The 20,017-nt window shown below is 41.4% G+C and overlaps 1 protein-coding gene across 2 annotated transcripts in view; it reads left to right on the top strand.

The window, feature by feature from the left end:
* The window catches only part of EHF (ets homologous factor), a 34,180-nt gene extending 15,983 nt beyond the window's left edge, over window positions 1-18,197 (top strand). The window contains exons 2-9 of one of the 2 annotated variants that reach the window (XM_009886447.1): window positions 4,712-4,811; window positions 7,321-7,566; window positions 7,885-7,944; window positions 11,111-11,179; window positions 11,271-11,339; window positions 14,356-14,415; window positions 16,858-17,053; window positions 17,867-18,197. In XM_009886447.1, coding sequence (XP_009884749.1) covers window positions 4,715-4,811; window positions 7,321-7,566; window positions 7,885-7,944; window positions 11,111-11,179; window positions 11,271-11,339; window positions 14,356-14,415; window positions 16,858-17,053; window positions 17,867-17,966 — 897 coding nt within the window. In that variant the 5' untranslated portion in view covers window positions 4,712-4,714 and the 3' untranslated portion in view covers window positions 17,967-18,197. Of the gene's footprint in view, window positions 1-4,711; window positions 4,812-7,320; window positions 7,567-7,884; window positions 7,945-11,110; window positions 11,180-11,270; window positions 11,340-14,355; window positions 14,416-16,857; window positions 17,054-17,866 lie in introns of those variants that run through there. The other variant, XM_009886448.1, reaches the window with a different exon arrangement.
* Window positions 18,198-20,017: the final 1,820 nt, after the last annotated feature.

The following is a 20,017-nucleotide window of genomic DNA, read 5'->3' as shown; positions in this document are numbered from 1 at the left end:
AATTCAATTTTCACAGAATTCGCAGAATTGTTAGGGTTGGAAGGGACCTCTGGAGATCATCTAGTCCAACCCTCCTGCCAGAGCAGGGTCACCTACAGCACGTTACACAGGACAGCGTCCAGGCGGGTTTTGAATGTCTCCAGAGTGGGAGACTCCACCACCTCTCTGGGCAGCTTGTTCCAGTGATCCACTACCCTCAAAGTAAAGAAGTTCCTTCTCATGTTAAGATGGAACTTCCTATGTTCAAGTTTATGCCCATTACCCCTCGTCCTATCACTGGGTGCCACTGAAAAAAGACTACTCCCATCCCCCTGGCATCCTCCCATTAAGTATTTGTATGTATTAATAAGATCCCCCCTCAATCTTCTTTTCTCTAGACTAAAGAGACCCAAGTCCCTCAGCCTTTCCTCATAAGAAAGGTGCTCCAGTCCCCTAATCATCTTTGTTGCCCTTTGCTGGACCCTCTCCAGCAGTTCCCTGTCTTTCTTGAACTGGGGAGCCCAGAACTGGACACAGTACTCCAGATGCGGTCTCACCAGGGCAGAGTAGAGGGGGAGGATGACCTCCCTCGACCTGCTGGCCACACTCTTCTTGATGCACCCCAGGATGCCATTCGCCTTCTTGGCCGCCAGGGCACATTGCTGGCTCATGGTCATCCTGTTGTCCACCAGGACTCCCAGGTCCCTCTCCACAGAGCTGCTCTCCAGGAGGTCAGCCCCCAACCTGTACTGGTGCATGGGGTTATTCCTCCCCAGGTGCAGTACCCTACACTTACCCTTGTTGAACTTCATAAGGTTTCTTTCTGCCCAACTCTCCAGCCTGGCGAGGTCACGCTGTAAGGCAGCACAGCCTTCTGGCGTGTCAGCCACTCCTCCCAGTTTTGTGTCATCAGCAAACTTGCTGATGGTACACTCTATCCCTTCATCCAGATCATTGATGAATATGTTGAACAAAACTGGGCCCAGTACTGACCCCTGAGGGACACCACTTGTTACTAACCTCCAACTAGACTCTGCGCCACTAACCACAACCCTCTGAGCTCTATCTGTGAGCCAGTTCTCAATCCACCTCACCGTCCATTCATCTAAGCCACACTTCCTAAGCTTTCCTGTGAGGATGATGTGGGAGACAGTGTCGAAAGCCTTGCCAAAGTCAAGGTAGACAACATCCACTGCCCTCCCCTCATCCACCCATCTAGTTACTTTGTCATAGAAGGCTATCAGATTAGTCAGACATGACTTCCCCTTGGTGAATCCATGTTGACTACTTCTGATAATCTTCTTTTCATCCAGGTGCTTTGAGATGACTCCCAGAACAAGCTGCTCCATCATCTTCCCAGGGATGGAGGTGAGGCTGACCGGCCTGTAGTTTCCCGGGTCATCCTTCCTGCCCTTTTTGAAGACTGGAGTGACATTGGCTATCCTCCAGTCCTCAGGCACCTCACCTGTCCTCCAGGACCTTTCAAAGATAATGGAGAGAGGCCCAGCAATGACTTCCCCCAGCTCCCTCAGCACCCGAGGGTGCATCCCATCAGGCCCCATGGATTTATGTATATCCAATTTATCTAACTGATCTTTAACGTGCTCCTTGTCAACCAAGGGATAGTCTTGTTTCCCCCAGACTTTCTCTGTTACCTGCAAAGTCGGGGTCTCACAAGGACTGGCCCGAACAGTGAAGACAGAAGCAAAGAAGGCATTTAGCAACTCCGCCTTCTCTGCATCATCCGTCACCACAGCACCTGTCTCATTCAACAACGGGCCCACATTTTCCCTAGTTTTCCTTTTGTCTCCTATATACTTAAAGAAACCCTTCCTGTTGGCCTTGACATCCCTCGCCAGGTTCAATTCCAAGGCTGCCTTGGCTTTCCTTGTTTCCTCCCTGCATACCCTGACAGCATTCTTGTATTCCTCCCAAGCAGTCAGCCCCTTCTTCCACCTATTGTAAACTCCCTTCTTCCACCTGAGCCTTTTCAGAAGGTCCCTGCTCAGCCAAGCAGGTCTCCTTCTCCCCTTGCCTGATTTCTTTCTCTTTGGGATGCACTGATCCTGAGCTTGGAGGAGGTGACGCTTAAATAGCAGCCAGCTCTCTAGAGCCCCCTTACCCTCTAGAGCCCTTTCCCATGGGATTTCTCCAAGCAATTCTTTGAAACGATCAAATTTAGCCCTCCTGAAGTTTAGGGTTTCAACTCTACTTGTCATTTTGTCTATTCTACACTTAATCCTGAACTCTATCTTCTCATGATCGCTGCAGCCCAGTCTGCCCCCAACCTTTACATCCTCCACCAGTCCCTCTTTGTTTGTGAGTATCAGGTCCAGTAAAGCACCTCTCCTTGTAGGTTCCTCCACCACCTGAGTCAAAAAGTTGTCATCAATGCACTGGAGGAACCTCCTGGACTGTACGTGCCCAGCTGTGTGGCCTTCCCAGCAGATATCAGGGTAGTTGAAGTCCCCCATGAGAATCAAGGCCTGTGATTGTGAGGCGATTCTCACCTGTCTGTAGAAGGCCTCATCAACTTCCCCATCCTGATCAGAACTTCCCCATCCTGATCAATTTTAAGTGTATACTGTAATTTTTTAAAAAGATGCTAATTTACCAGACTAAGTTCCTAAGAGTGTTTTGTTAATCCTCAAGTTTTATAGTTTTTGCAGAGTAGCTGGTGTTCTACCTCACCTCTATCTGATATTGTAATAAGGTTTTTATCATTAATACTTCAGTCATTCATACCTAATTGTGTTAAAAGATTAAAATCCAAGATAAATAAATAACAATCTCAGAAGTGTAAGTATTGACTGTCTAACATGCATTATTGCTTAAAGTTCTTATATATCAAGTATATGAGATAAATTTTATTCATATTACATGCTGAACATCTTTATAATCAGTATAATAAATTTAAATGCTTCCTTAGACTTTCTCCCTCACAAAACTGAGTCACTTTGATTTAACGTGGGAACAAAAAATGTCTTTTAAGTTGCAAAAATGCACAGACCCGTATGACAGTCATCTTTTATTTGGTCAGACTGGGATGATAGGTGTCTCTCTTAATTGTTAATGTTTTATACCCCCACATACCTGCTATGATAGATTAAATTCTCCTTACTGGTGGTCACAGATTGGCTAGAATTCAGTCAAAAGCAACTGTTAAAACATCCACGGTTGGATTTTGTTGTTCTGTGTAGCTACAAAAAAAAGCCCTGAACTAGGTTATCTTGTAAAGGATATCACAATTTTTCCTGTAATAAACTTCCTAAGGCTTTGGCTTTTTAAGCAATTCTCAGTAACCTCTCTCTCTTTTCCCCCTCTCTAAATAGGCGGGGGCGGGGGGAGGGGGGAGTGCAGGGAGAGACTTGTAACTTTGTCATTTTCAGGGTGCTCTTTAAGACCAAGGCTGTGAGTGTTTCTATTGCCTCCTTTTCTTCTACCAAAAGGTTGCTGGTAAGAGCTTGTAAGCGGTCAGGATGTGCCCCCAATGGAAGTTTTCTCACTGGCCTCAGTGAGAAACAGCCAAGACCGGTGACTTTAACTTTCACAAGTCAGTTTTGTGTTTCCTCCTCTTTTTAATTCCAAGGTGAAGTCTAGCTGCATGCACTGATGCATCCTGATGTCTAACATTTCATTTTTAAAGACTTTGTGGCTTTTAATTAAGAATATTTTTGAACAACAGTTTGGGTTTTTTCTATGTATTTCTGTAAGAATAAAAATCTGAAGCCTTTGTAATATTTAACAAATTACTTTTGTAAAAAAACTTTGCAACTTCTAACTACTGAAAGATAATGTAAAATATCAAGAATACTTGTAATTGAGGAATTTTGTATACCTTCACTGGAATGATTAAGTATGTGATAACTAAAATATCATATAAGTTTGGGTTTTTTTTACAGTATAAATAAAATAAAAGGCAGTTTTACTCATGGTGCTAATGCCAAGATAAGTAGAAAGGAAAGTCTGTGTCGCTTAAAAGAAGGAATGCTGTCTTGGGGGTGGTATTACTCCAAAATGCTGTTTCTGTTACAACAATTGCTGTCTCATTTGCAAGATCTTTCACTGCCTGATTTTTTGGTCGTTTGAAATGTATGATCTGTGATATTTGTTTCTGAAAAGTGTTATGGACACTGTTGACACAGATCAGATTAAGAAACTGGGTCACCTGACAAGATATTCCCTGTTACATTACCTCCCTGTAGCATTAACATGTGGATTCTGCTGTGTGAGGAAGTTTCTGAACGTGGGTTGTTATCAACTGTATAGCTTAATTTGTAATTATTGAAAAGTCTTTTCTCTCTTTTAAAAAAAAAGAAAAGAAAAAAATAAAGCATGTTTAAACCACATTTGTCTTTAAATTTGAAAAAGAAAAGTAAAACTATTTAGTATTTCATTTCTCAAAGCTTGGCAGTTTTCCTGTATTGCTCTGTCAGGAGTCTTGTCTTTTCATTTGTCTTTATTTCTGATTACAGATTATTCATTTGTGAATGGGCAGCTGTAGAAACTTGCTTCTTGCATATGCAAATCAATCATGGTAATGTTTATCATAAGAAGATTTTGTGGCAGTGGAAAAGGGGTTGTGGCAACATGTTCTTGATTTCAATTATATCTTCTACAAATGGAATTGGCTTCCTCACTTCACCTTCAGTGGATTTTTTTTTGTTTTTTTGGCTATTTACCTCTTGGACTAGACACCACTCAGTAAGCAAGCTGTTTGATTCACTTACAGATCATGATTTTGGAAGGAGCTGGCAGAATGAGTATCAATTCCAGCAGCAATCTACTCCACCAACAGCCTTCCTGGACAGATGGATATTCCACATGCAATGGTAGGAGGAATTCAATGTCTCTGAGCCATTTTTTTGTGGGAAAGGCAGGGGGAAGGGGATACTACACCTTTAAGCATGCACAAGTATTATTTTTCAGTAATACTATTTTACAGGAGCTTCATTTCTGGTAAGAAAAATTTCCATTTGTTACTTCATTTGTAAAAAGCTGAACTTGCAGCACTAAATTTCTGAAAGTGACCAGTTTATGGTTCATTTCCTTACTGGTTCTTTTTCTTAAAATGAATTCAGTGGTGTTGAAAGTGCCAAAAGTCCCCTCTCCTCAGTCCAGAATTCTTTCTCTCTTATCTTCACCCCTCACATCTTATCTGAAATGACATTGCTCTTCAATGCTAATCACCCCTCCGGCTTTCCAAGGGAATAGTCTTTTTGCTCCTTTACTGTATTTGCTTTTTCAGCTCAAATTACTAGGTATCTTTCTGATCAGACTAGAGCATTAGAGAGCTTGTGATCTAGGACCTTTTTTTTTCTTACTCTTTTCTGATTATATGGCGCCATATATATAAACGTGTTCATATCTATCTATATATAGATAGATATATATTATTATATATATAATTATATCAAACACTATATATAGTGGTTGATATAATTTTAAAATTCTTTCCATCACTCAGTTGACGGATAAAACTTAAAATCTAAGCAGACAAACACATACTGCAGTTGTCCTTCTAATCCAAATAATGCTGCAACAAACTTACAATGAAAGTTCCCACTCAATGAAACTCTTGTTCTTTTTTGTACATGGTTTCTAAATACACAGGAATGCGTACAAGTGCACTTAATAAATGTGCTGACCTGTCTGTAACAGATTCATGGGGAAAAAAATCCTGGCTGAGTTTCACTTTGCACAGGATTTCATGAAGGGAAATGGTGGGGTCTATTTTCATATTTCCAGTATGAAACTCCTCAGGTTTTATTTACATTTTAGAGGGACAGGAAACAGGCTCAGACCAGCCTCTACAATCATTCCCCACTTCACTTCCTTTGGCCTACCTACTCTTTCCTCTCACTAAATTCTCTCCATTTACTTTAGGATTCTTGTGGCCTCTGAAATTCCTTAACCTGTCTGAAGTGATGGGAATACACAACCTCTTTTTCAGGGAATACTTGACAGCTCCATAAAACCTTTACTTTCTGACATACCACATTCTTAATCATTTCCACACTCATTGCCCAGATCCTTCAACAGGAGGATGAGAAACTGTCCTGAAAACTACCTAAGTTACTGACACAGACCTTATTGGCCTATATTGATAAAGAAACCTAAGTAACTGTGGAGCTTTTTTGTGTTTACCTGGAAACTATCATTGTGCACTGTATCTCAACGGAAGAGACCTGAGCTCTAGTGGGACCTGAGGGGAGGTCATTTCCTAAAATGTGCCAACTTTGTTGCTTGTGGTCCTCTAGTAATATCCACTGTTGTCAGAGTTTCTCACAGCTGTGTGGGTAATCATTTTTCTTGGGGAGACTGAGAACAGACTGGTGCCACATCCTGGACCTAGGCCATGGCAGTCTCTTCTCCTCCCGTAATTCAACCACTCATTCAGTCTCTCATTCCCTCATCCTTAAACTCTTCATACACTTGTGAGCATTTTACCATGCTGCCACATCTGCTTCACATACTCCATTGTCCTCCTTTAACAAGGAATAAATTGCACTGAATTCCTTTTGCCAGCCCTTCTGTGAGGGCAGACTAAAGCAGTCCTGCCTTTGCTCTTATATTATATAATTATCCTATCCCCATATACAATTTCTTTCATTTGCACATATACATTACTGTCATGCAATGACATACAACAGAGAGCAGGTTAGAATATTGCCAAGAAAAGATTCAGGCATCCTAACAAGAAAATTAAGCAGCTTCCATAATTAAAAATGAGTTTTACAACCGCATTGAGAAATCACCTTACTTGACTACAGAAACAGTGTGCATTCATCAGAATGTGAGGACTATCGTGAAGCTGTGGGCCATACAGATAGGCTTCTACCAGGGAGCAATATGAGTGTCTTGGCTGTTACCATTGATTGAATCCCACAATTCATATTCAGTCCTTATTAAGTCCTTATTCAAAGAAAATTTCCACATCATATTATGAAATTTTTGCAAAATTTTCCATAATTTTCTGATGCACTAAATTTATTTTCCCACGCAAGGATCAATATACCTTTTTAACACAATACCTTCTATAAGATATCTTCCTTCAAAGAATTTTTGTGTATTTAGCCAACATTAATAAATTAATTCCTACATACTTAATCTGCCAAAAGAGGTGTAATGTAATAATTGCCAGTTTTTAATTGGAAAACTGAAGCAAAAAAAAACCTCAATACCTTTTCCAGTAATAGCTACTGAGCTAGTGTTAAGCACTGAGAAAAGAATCTAGATCTGTGGACTTCCAAGGAATGTAATTTAGCTATAGGTCTTTCTTGTCATTGACGTAATCCCCTGGTCCTAACAGAGACAGTAAATACCTATTTTCTTTTCTAGTGTCCAGCAGCTTTTATGGAACCCAGTGGCATGAAATACACCCGCAGTACTGGACTAAGTTTCAAGTCTGGGAGTGGCTGCAGCATCTCCTTGATACCAACCAACTGGATGCCAACTGCATACCCTTCCAGGAGTTTGATATCAATGGGGAACATCTGTGCAGTATGAGCCTGCAGGAATTCACTCAGGCAGCTGGGACAGCAGGGCAACTGCTTTACAGCAACCTTCAGCACCTAAAATGGAATGGTAAATAGATATTAGGCAGAGACAGACGTACGGTGGCCTGAATTCTGGGATCTTCAGAAGTTGCTTACATTCCCCAGAGACTTACCTGGCAGATCTCATTTGCTATGTTTTCTATACTGCTTATACTTCATTCATGGTATTGCTAAATTGCTTAGATATGACATAAGGCAGAAGTCTGAAGGACCAGGGGAAAGGGTATGTTTCCCACACCAAAATTACCCCTCTGGCTCAGCAGTAGTAGTTGCTTCTTGGAACTAATACCTATAATTCTTCTATGCTTGTTGTCATACATCCTATCTGTCATATACTTTCTTGCAGGCCAGTGCGGAAGTGACATGTACCAATCTCATGGTGCCATTGTGAAGTCAGAGCAAACAGGTGAGAAACAGTTGGGTAACTTGTCTTTGATGGTGAGAAAAAGGGGAAGCTGTCCATTCCAAGAGAGAGATATCAAAATAGCATTAAATAAAATGGAAAGTGTATCATGCAGAATAAAAGAAGTAATACAAATATCAGTCAATGTCTACTTTTTCAAGTTTCGAGTAGTACCACCATATCTTAGTTTACATGTGGCCACTTTTCCTGGGAGACTTCTGCAGTATCAGCAGTCTATGCTGATGTTCAGAGTTCAAATATTTTGCAGTGCTCAGCGAGTGCAGCTTTGTAGAGGACTTCATTCTATGTGTCATTGAGTAGATTTCAAAACAACTATTTTAACAGTATTCTCAGTTAAAAAAAAAAAAAAGAGAGAGAGAAAAAGTATTTTGTCGTGAAGTGCTGTTAATGTTTGAAACATGAGGAAATTTCCAAACAAAACAACTTTGAGAGAAAAAAATCTCACATTTCAATTTCTTCACGTTTCAGTGAAACTGAAATTCAGGTAGCATTTTCGTTTGACCAAATCGGCATTTTTCCTGTGGAAGTTTTTCTTTCCACTGTGTTCATAGCTAGGTTCCCTTTCTCCCAGGACTTTTTATCACCAAGAAAAGAACTTCAGAGCTTGGTTCAATCTTCCTCTTCAGGCACGATTATTTTCCTGGTTCCTTTGCCAGTGCAGCTCTGCCCATATCCAAACACTCTCTATCCCACTTGTCCCAGTCTGTAGGTTTGTTCTTGAGTGATGTTTTAATATCTCCTGGTGGAATGAATACAGATTTGCAGCATGCCATGTCTCCAACAAATACTTCCAGCCTGTTTATTCAGCCAACCAGAGGAGACCAGCCTCTCCAGCCAGGGACACTATTCACCTTCTCCTCGCAGCAGGCAAGCATTGCAGTCTGCAATGCACTCCTTGCCTATACCCACAGGTCATGTGCATGCAGCAGCCTTGATGCTTGCCATATAGGAAACAACAGTAATCCTTTAAGTCCTGATTTATGAGATCTTAGTAGAATATTAGTTTCTCCTCCCACTAGAAATAAAGAGTGCAGTACTAAGTGCCTCAGCTGCACATCCTGGAAAGGTCAAAGCCCAGGACTAACTGCTGGTTCTCCTAGCTGTGCTGAATCAGGAGTGGCATGGCAGGCCTCTGGCGATGCCGACCACAGGCAGTGTGAGTGGGTTTAGTTTCTGCATGGAGAGGGGCAAGGGGTGTGGATTGGGGCTGCTGGGGAAGGGACTTCTCTTGAGTCAGCAGGGATGGGGCTGGTGGTTTAGAGGGGAAACCTGATTCATCCTAGTAGACCATTGCAATTGCAAAGAAATGGGTACTGAAAAAGGCCAAAATGGGAAGACAAGCTGTCTCCTCATGTTCTGGCTAGGTAAGGCCTGTTTTCAGATGCAACATCAGGCAGATCAGGTGTCCAAGCAAGCAAAGGGTGTGAGCTATTGTAGGAACACAAGCTCTGAGTGCCCAAACATGCAGCTATTAGCATGCCTGCTAAATTCCTATGTCATGAGTGGTAACTCAGCCAAACGGGATGATTTAGCTATAACTCATTTCTATTTTTTTTTTTTTCATTTATATGAAGATGAAAAAAAATAAGTAAAACCTAGATTTGAACCTTATATATCCTTTCTGACCTGGATTCAAAAGAAAAAGAGATTTTAAGGCTTCTGACCTCAAAAATGCACCATGAAAAGAGCAATTTCCTGATCAATGTCCAGGTCATAAAGACAATGCTTCTATTCTGCCTATATTGATCAATCTGATCAGAAGGTTACTAAACATTATTCCTCTTTAATCATGAAGGTGGTTTTCAGATTAAGGATGCGGACTTGATGTGCCTGGAATAAAATGTCCTTCATATAGGATTATGCTTTGATGTTTCTCACTATGTGCTTAAACACAATGCTCTGTTTCAGAGAGGACTTTACTAGATATTTGAGAATGCTTTCATCTCCATGGCACCAAAGCATTGTCATAACCATCAAGGGCTGAGAATTCAGGACTGGATTGGGTAGAATTAGAGTTTATCTGGCATAGGAAGCCTCCTGCAAGGGCAGTCATAAATGATATATTAGCCAGGACAATTAGTTATATATATTAGCCAGGTCCTTGTTTAATTCAACAAGGGTAAGTGTAGGGTGCTGCATCTGGGGAGGAATAACCCCATGCACCAGTACAGGTTGGGGGCTGACCTCCTGGAGAGCAGCTCTGTGGAGAGGGACCTGGGAGTCCTGGTGGACAACAGGATGACCATGAGCCAGCAATGTGCCCTGGCGGCCAAGAAGGCGAATGGCATCCTGGGGTGCATCAAGAAGAGTGTGGCCAGCAGGTCGAGGGAGGTCATCCTCCCCCTCTACTCTGCCCTGGTGAGGCCGCGTCTGGAGTACTGCATCCAGTTCTGGGCTCCCCAGTTCAAGAAGGACAGGGAACTGTCCTTTGCTGGAGAGGGTCCAGCAAAGGGCAACGAAGATGATTAGGGGATTGGAACATCTCTCCTATGGAGAAAGGCTTAGGGACTTGGGTCTCTTTAGTCTAGAGAAAAGAAGATCGAGGGGGGATCTTATTAATACTTACAAATACTTAATGGGAGGATGCCAGGGGGATGGGAGCAGTCTTTTTTTCAGTGGCGCCCAGTGATAGGACGAGGGGTAATGGGCATAAACTTGAACATAGGAAGTTCCATCTTAACATGAGAAGGAACTTCTTTACTTTGAGGGTAGTGGAGCACTGGAACAGGCTACCCAGAGAGGTGGTGGAGTCTCCCACTCTGGAGACATTCAAAACTCGCCTGGACGCTGTCCTGTGCAACGTGCTGTAGGTGATCCTGCTCTGGCAGGGGGGTTGGACTAGATGATCTCCAGAGGTCCCTTCCAACCCTAACCATTCTGTGATTCTGTGATTCTGTGACAAGGAAGAGCATGCTGCATTATTTCTAAAAGTCGGTGCTTTGTGTAAGTACATTTTTCTGTGTATGCAAAATCCCATCCATAATTTGAGAGAAAGGAAATAATTTCGTACATAGCCCCTACAGTTTTTTGTTCCCTTCAGAGCTCTTTCTGCACATTTCTTATTCCCTTCATTCTCAATATTCAACTCTGTGCTAAAAAATGTTCTTTTAGTGATCTGATTATTTTCCTTCTGGTCCTTTACCTTCAGATCCATCATTAATGGTGTCCTGGAAAGAAGAGAATTACCTGTATGACAGTGGCTATGGTAGCACAGTAGGTAACTAAGATCACAATATTTCATGCATTTCTGAGATGGTTTTATTGCTGTCTGAGTCTATTATTTTAAGTGTCTTCTTTTTAATTCCCAGAGCTATTGGACAGTAAAACATTCTGTCGTGCTCAGATTTCCATGACGACACCTAGTCACCAGCCTCCTGGTAAGGAACTTGTAATTATATTGCTAATTGTATGTCACTTGTCCCAGATCTACCGACACATTATAGTCTCTGTGGTCTTCTGTTGTAGGACTGAATCTGAGCCTCCAGTAATTTTAAACCATGCAATACTTTTAGCTATCATTATTACAATAGATTGCTTTAAAGAAATGTTTCTCTCTTCTCTCTGTCAAGACAAAGAAGATCAAATGATCTGCAGTCTCCACAGATTTTTTAAAGTGATGAGTCAAAGGGGAAGACGTTAGTGTCAGAGAGATGAGGCATTCCGGCTCCACCACACTTTTCTGTCGTGTAGCTGGATATAGGCAAACGAGTGCCATGCTCCCTCCCAATGTCTGTGTTTCCCTAGTGAGCTGAGTTCATGCTGAGTAGGTTGCTAGGTTTGGGGCTGGGTTTGGGGTCAGCCCGGGGGAGCTATAGGTCAGGCACCAAGCCCTTTGCCCAACTGCACCACCAGAAGGGCTTCCTCCTGAAGCTCATCCCAGCTGACAGCAGGGCGGTCACCACATGCCTCTTCACCCCTCCAAAGTGCTTCCACGAGGCAGAGTTACAATCTGCCTGCTAAAGGGCAGGAGAAAGAGCAAACCTATTTGCCATAGTTCCTGGCAGAAGTGCCATCTGGGCACACATGTCAGGGTGCCCTGTGGACCATGTCCCAGGGACAGACACCAGGGGCAGAGGTGAGAGGGTGAGGTAGTGGGAAAAGAGGAGAGCAGAGATGGCAGGGGAGTGAGAAAGGGGGCAGGTCCTTCTTAGAAGGCTTTTCTTCCCTCACCTGAGGGAGAAAGCAGTGGATGTCATGGGAGGATGAGAAAGGAAAGCACACTGTTGTAGCCGCAGCCTTGCGGGCACTATCGCTGCACAGGGCACAACCCTGTGCCTCTCCACACAGGCAGCAGTTACAGGTCTGTGACTGCCCATTCACTGCATCCCCCAGCCTCACAGCTTAGTCAGACTTGCCAAGCGACATACAGTTTAAACTAATGCACTCAGCAACAAATTAAAAAAAAAAAAAAAAAAAAAAAGAGAGAAAACCTGACCAGAAGAAGAAAATCAGCAAACTTTAAAACTCTATTTGCTTTCTCTGCTGCCTCCACACACTCCCACAAGATGATTACCAGGATTTTGGAGCCCTCTGACAGGACTGGGGACCTTTCAAGATCCTGGCACAGTGTGTTTACCTGCTGACTGCTTAAGCCTAGAGCTAGGGTGGCACGCCAAGGGCACAGCCTCCTGTAAAAACTGAATTTGTATATCCCGTAAAAAAAATGGCTCATTCATGAATCATATGCAAATACTGTGCAACCTTTTTCCAAAAGTTTTGCAAGACAGCTTTGCTGAAACTGCATCATAACTCTTTTCATCTGTCAGGCCCCAGCCTCCTAACATGGCATGTTTGAAACTGGTCTCCATGTAGGAGCAGAGGCAGAGCAGGAGACTGTTTACACAGCTGAAATCCAGAATAAATCACCAGCTAGGCAGAAGGCAACTGAACTTCCAAGAATAAATCTCCAGCTAAATGGAGCATAATAAACATTTGCAAGTGCATTGTGGGATTTCAAAATGAGAAGGATTTATATAAGAGGGCAAATAAAGGACAGGGTCCTGCTGTCCTCGCCTGGAGTGCCCACAGATTTTTAATAACATCAAGGGAATCATAGTCTGAGGAAACACAGTGAAATAAGCCTCATTTTACTGTTTTCCTCCAAGCTGAGTGAGGTTCAGTCTAGTTCCTGCTCTTTGAGAGTGGGAAGGCAAAATGACTCAGAGCACGTTTGCTGCTTGGGGGTCAAGGACATGATAATTACGTCAAGATCAGAATAATGGAGGTTAGGCTTATCCTCACTGACCTGCTCAGTTTATGTTTCCAGTTATGTATGAATAAAGCAAGCGTGTGAATATCTTTGCATCTACCTTTTCACATGCAGTTATTGCAGTTGCTTGTGCAAATCTGACAAGTTTCTATGCAAATGAATATTTCCTGTGAGTCATTTTCCCATGCAAATGCCCAGTTTCCATGAAAAGTATGATAATCGAGCATTCACAGAAGCTGGGAAAACGTGCGTGGGACCTTAAGTTTTGCCTTATGGAATTCAGGCATGAAGTGTTCTGAAAAGCAAACACAGAAGGGGCTCCCTCTCAGGACTATCTCACAGACTTTGTTGAGACTTAGAGCAATCAAATGGAAGCTACTCATTAATAACAAGAGCAGAACCAGGATGCAGCGGTTTGAGGGTGGGAGGGTTGAACGTGCAGACTGTGAGGTAGGTTACAGTCATGAACAGGCAGAACTTTTCTTTTTCTTCATTTCTGAAGAAACACTTGTTCCAGAAACCCTATTCCTCCTCTGGCTGGCTGCAGGTGATAAAAGTACCATTGATGAGAAATGGCTTGTTTCTATGGCTCTGAGCCATGGAACAATATATGCACATCCAGCTGCCAAGAACTCCTAGCAGTGCAGTCCCGTCCCCTCCCCCTCTACCGCACCCCCTCTTCCCCCCAAACAACAACACTGTGCCAGTGCATTATGTTTTAGTCAGGTCAGTATTCTGTGCATTGGTACCAGCACATACATTTCACATTAGATCATCTCTTCAGAAACAAATAACCCCCCAAAAGATATATGCTTCTGCAAAGACTAAGACATAATGGGACAATTCAGGATTCCTTTTATAGATGTGATCATCTTATTTTTCTCTCTCTCACACAGAACAGGAGGTGAGGTATTTGTTAATCAAATTTAGGTTTCAAAAGCCAAATGTTTACCTCTGCATTCATTCTTTATTCATCAATGGTCTCTTTGTGAAGCATGCTGATTAACATATAGTACAGAAAACAAAACTCTCCCCCTTCCTCCTCACTTAGATTACCTTCTGAAAAGTGATTATCTTTAAAAGAGATATTAGTTCTTTTTTGTGGTTTTATTTCTTTCAACTTGCTAGTCAATGGAAAGTCTTTAATCAAATTTACAAATAGGCTTCATTTTCCTTTTCTGCAGATTCTTCAGATGTGAAAAAAATGCAAGATCATACCCCAAAGTCTCACACCAAGAAGCACAGTAAGTTGACATCCATGTTTATAATGGTTGGTTCACTGAAGGAAAAGAAACACATTAAAAACAAGTCTCTTTCAGGAAGGAAAAGGAAGAATTTTGAAAGCAAAACTGGTTAGATAATTATTGTGATTGAATCCTCCAAGGATCTGACTGTTTCTAGTACTGTTTACTTATATTATTTTTGACTCAGTATTTTCAAATTTGTTTTGTCAGTGAGGGCTTATGGGGAAGCTACGAGAAACCTCTGCCCTATGTTCAGCTGGGCTGGTGGACTGGAGTAAAGGAATGATGACGGACACCCAGGATTAAATCAGGAAGGTCTGTGCATGGGCATGGCCATCATTGTGCCCGGGTGCAGCATGCACCAGAGACCCTGCTCAGCATGCCCTTGCAGAACTTCCCGTGCACAGCATCATGAGCAAGCACCTGCCCCTCAATCCTGCCACATTCTTCTTCTCTGTGTCCTTCCACCCCCCTCATCTGCTTTTTCTGCTAATTTTGTTTCAACCTGACTCTGAAGACAGGTTACCATAATTGTGATTTCTGTTCATAGTTCCATTAATGTACTTTACTGATAATTTTATGCTGAAAATATCTTGTGTATGTCTTTTGCATCCTGCGTCATTCCCTATTTATAATAGAAAATCTGAAAATTTGTCCTTCACTGCATTTTGTAGTATTTAATTTCATCCTGTTTCAATATGGTCTCCAGATTATCTGTCTCTTCCTGACTCCTCCTCTTACTCTGCTCTGTGACTTTGCCCAACCAGAACTCCTGGACTTTTTATCTGCATGCAGATATTTTGTTTCTTTTTTTGTGTGTATATCAAGGTTGCTAATGAAAGGATTAGATAGGACAGGTTTGAAGACAGACTTGTGAAGAACCAAGGTCACTTGGTTTGTTCAGCTTAGAGAAGAGAAGGCTGAGGGGTAATGTCATCACAGTCTACATCCTCCTCAAGGAGGGCATCAGAGGAGGAAGTGCTGATCTCCTCTTTCTGGTGACCAGTGATAGGACACGAGGAAATGGAATGAAGCTGCATCGGGGCAGTTCAGATTGGATATGAGGTAAAGGTTCTTCACTGAGAGAGTGGTCAGTCACTGGAACAGACTCCCCAGGGAAGTGTTCAGAGCACCAAGCTTGTCAGAGTTCAAGCAGCATTTGGTCAAAGCTCTCAGTCATATGGTTTAGTTTTAGGTAGTTCTGCAAGGAGCAGGGAGTTGGACTTGATGATCCTTACAGGTCCCTTCCAACTTGATTCCAATTCTATGATTCTAAGAACTGAATCGCAGCCTTGGTATATAGTAAAGGTCACTTTGCCATGCTGAGCTAATCCCCTACGTTTCCAGTTTCTTCAGTACAGCTCTTTGTCATGATCTATTGAGTATGTTAGTGATGTCCAGATAGACTAGGTCCACATTTTGTTGGTTCTAGAAAACAATTATAACAACAAAAAGGAATACTGGATTAGTTGGCTGAAATCTATTCCTACTCTTGTTGCACTGTATATTTATCTTCACATCTTTGACTAGCCTGTTTCCTTCTTAATTTGGTCTATACCATTTCATGCTTTTGAAACAGACCAAAGGACTGCTACATTTCTGGCCCACCTTGTCGCTGTGTTTGTTATTTTTCATTCATAAACTACTACTTCTGACTTGTTGGATTTATTTAATCTTTTCTTCTTTTTGACTTCGACTTTCTGATACCATCTCTACAGTAACTGTGGGATAAATTTGTGCTTAAACTGGGAGGTCTACCTGTTGAACTTAGAGACCTGGTTTTTGCCTTTTCTGATATCACAGTTCAACTTTTTTACACCCTTTTCACATAAAATTTTGGCTAGCCAGTTTTGTCACTATCTGTCTATTCACTCTACACCTTACTTCTTTAAGTCTACCTGAGAGACTTGGGACTAAATACTCATTGATGTGAATGGCATTTCACCTCCTTTGCCTTCTGTCTGTCTTTTAAAAGCGTGGAGATTCAGTGCCTGCTACGCAATTATTTTGGTTGTTTCAAATATTGCACAATAATAATAGGTTACATGCCATGCTGTACAAGAATATCAGGAAAAATGGGCAAATGAGATGAGAGAAAGGCTTAAACATGTGGTCTTCAGGGCAGAAACAGTGCCAAAGGCAGAAGGAAGCAGTGGGTGGTTTGGACTCTGTATCCCCTGTTTGCTGGGACTCCTACCTGCCTGCCATGGGTCTCAGATTGCCAAAGGCTGTCAGTCATTTCCAACCTCAGTGTAAAGGATGTCAGTATTTTTTGCCTGTATATCTCCAAGGTGGGGGTCCTGTGCTCCAGGAACTATGGACTGTCCCTATTGAGTGGTCACCATCTGTGGACGACACATTGTAAGAACATGACATGAAAATGGAAAGCATAGCCCAGAAAGCTCTTTAGACACTCCTTTAGACACCCCTTTCCTCTTTCAGACCCTCGAGGAACTCATCTTTGGGAATTTATTAGAGATATTCTTCTCAGTCCTGAGAAAAACCCGGGATTAATCAAGTGGGAAGACCGGTCAGAAGGTGTCTTCAGATTTTTAAAATCCGAAGCTGTGGCTCAGCTCTGGGGAAAGAAGAAAAACAACAGCAGCATGACTTACGAGAAACTCAGCCGGGCTATGAGGTGAGCTGAGATATCCCTGTAGAAGACTGGGGATATCAAGAGACTACTTGAATGGAGAATCTGGTTGACTTTTAAAAATGAATTTTCTGCAGCACCAGTTGCTCTCTTTGGCAGCTTAGCCTCTCCCAATAATTTTGAGATTGTAACATTGTGTTCTTTGTCTTTTCTTCCCCTCCTTTTCCTGTATACTATAATATATATAATATATATAACATATATACCTGTTTTCTAGACATAACATACATTCAGTTGCTGTACACCCACCCAACCAATGTAGGAAGGAAACACAGTTGTAGAAAGCTGAAAGTTCATGTGCTATTGAATGGCCAGCGACCTGCACTGTTCAGAAACTAGACATACTCCCCAACCATTATCTTAAAATAGGTTTACAAATTCTATGTGAGGATTTTCTTTGTTATTTGCTTTAACATCTTAAGCATTTTTTCATACTCTATGAAAGTTCAAAATGTTTTTTTAAATGGAAGTTGAGATTCTTTCCTGGTCTGATTTCAGATACTGGTGTATCTGGAAAAAAACCTGTGAAATCTCATAAGAGTGTGTGGTAAATATGGCAATATGCTATGACTTGAAATATGGTGAAATTCAAACTCAGAAGATATTTAATATAAAGTAAAAAGAAGACATCAGTATTTCTTCTCTGTTTTTCAGTTGTAATAATCTTCAGTATTGTATACATATCAATAGAAAATAAAGACTTTTCAGCTAAGTGAGGAATTGCCTAGTTGGTAGTGACCTTTTAGGACCGTAGGTGAATTTAATCTTAAATATTTTTCTATGTTTTTATTTTAACAGATACTATTATAAAAGAGAAATCCTGGAGCGTGTGGATGGTCGGAGATTAGTATATAAATTTGGAAAGAATGCCCGCGGCTGGAGAGAAAATGAGAATTAAATATGTCAAGAAATAACATTTAAAACACCTGGATGTAAATATTCAAAGACTATTTTCTTATATTTATGTATCAAACTGGGGTGAAAAACCAATTCTACTTCTATCGGGAAGAAGGAACTTTATCATTATTGGTGTTAAAATTATTTTATTTGAAGTATGTCCTGTATGGGGAAAAAATGTACACAGTTTTCTGTGATATAAGATAACATTATAGAATTATGATTATTTTTCCCTTCTTCTGAAGTTTTTCTCTTTTTTTTTTTTTTAAATCATGCAGGCATAATGTGATTTATGACAATGCTGTGAGTCATGCAAAGAAAGGGAAGGAGAGAAATACTAGGGCATTTGGGAGTATGATAATCCACTTTGGAAGGCAACTATAAGTGGAGGAAACAGTAAAGCATCTCTGAGCCAAGTAGTCTTCTTCCGTAGTCAGCTGGTTTATAGCTTTCATTGGCCGATATCACTTGTTCCTTCTCTCCTGTGATTTCTGAGTGCTTAAACACTTTGCTGGCTTTCAGTTGCTTTTGTTGAGTAGGTGGGTTCCTCTTCAGTTAGCTTATCCCAATCACAGAGAGCAGTGGGTCTGCAAGGTGGCTGTCAACATTTATTTGGAAAACCCATGCTAACTCCACCACTGGGACCTTCATTTGTAAGCAGAAGTTTAGGACCTGACCTTGCTAGATAGAGTATCTTGCAAGATACTGAGTATCTTCCCTAATCTCCAAAAGGCATTCAGCTCATCCCAGGAAAGGGGCTATTTGTTTTTAACTAACGTCTTTGAGGTAAACTGCAGGAACAGAATCAATCTCAGGGACCAAAAGCTATTGAAGGAAGATTATTGTTCTCTGACTGGGTAAACTAACTAAAAGGCACCAGTTTCCTGGTAGAAATATTAATACTCCTCCCAGCCTCTTATATTCCTAATTAAAGCATTCAAATTCATGCTATATGAAGCAGTGAGGAGGTGACAAGGCAGAACATATACTAATCCCATGGCATCAGGGAGCAATCTCCCCAGTTCCTTCAAGTCATATGGTCCTCTTGGCAGGTCAAGTCTCACTTGGACAGATACTTTCAAAAAACCTTCTAGAAATGCAAAGCTCCAGTGCATGTAAAATATTCATTGCCTTTGCTTTTCTCAAGTCTAACTCTATATTGTATTTGTATTTGTCAACTGTGCTTGAGAGTCTTAGTTGGAGAAAAACCCACCAACATAAAGACACTGAGATTTTTCGGACATTGTGATCTGGGTCAGTGTTTTGGGCTCATCTCTAGCAGTGCTATGCAGAGACTGAATATTCTTTGGCAGCTTTTTCTTTCTCCAAGTCACAAATGCTTCCTGCTGGCACCAAGCACATGCAGAACATGGGGAAATAAAAACTAGAGGAGGCAGCACTTCACCAGGTCCCTGATTACCTGAGATGTGGGAGTTGAGAAACAAGATTTTCTTGGTGAAACCAAGATCAATTCCAACCCACTTTTTCAGGAATGGGAAATTTGGAAAATACAAACAGGTCCTGAGAAGTCCAGGACAAAAAAAAAAAAAAAAAAAAAGTTTATAATATTAAATCCATCCATTATCCATTTCTTCAGATGTCCCTTGGATTTGAATCCATATTAGGATGAAACGCAGCAAGGTGCAGCTGGAGATTGTTGGATATTCCATTTTTTGTTTGTCTTAAAAGGAAATGGAGATGAAACCAAGAGACAACAGAAGTATCAATATAAAGGGTATAAAATGTGCTTAGCAACAATTTGTAGGCAAACATGAGAGCCTAACTTGTTATCTACACATGTAGGGCATGTCAAACAATAACACCACCTCCTACACTGTGTATACCAGAGCTGTCACCATCAATTACCCATACATGACAGTTTTTACTTTTCATAACCTGGGTGGAGAGAGGCTCATCTTATTTACAAATCAAATAACAAGCCTCTGTACTTCAAAGCACTTTTTTTCTCTTGCTCTATCTCTCTCTCTTGTCTTTTTTTTTTTTGACTGAATGTGCTAGCCTTGCTTGCTTTTGTGCAACTCAATAACTTCC

Source organism: Charadrius vociferus, unplaced genomic scaffold (genome assembly GCF_000708025.1).
Source record: "Charadrius vociferus isolate BGI_N301 unplaced genomic scaffold, ASM70802v2 scaffold66, whole genome shotgun sequence".
Lineage (NCBI taxonomy): Eukaryota > Metazoa > Chordata > Aves > Charadriiformes > Charadriidae > Charadrius > Charadrius vociferus.
The sequence above is the reverse complement of the archived record's forward strand: the minus strand, read 5'-3'. Positions and strand labels throughout refer to the sequence as shown.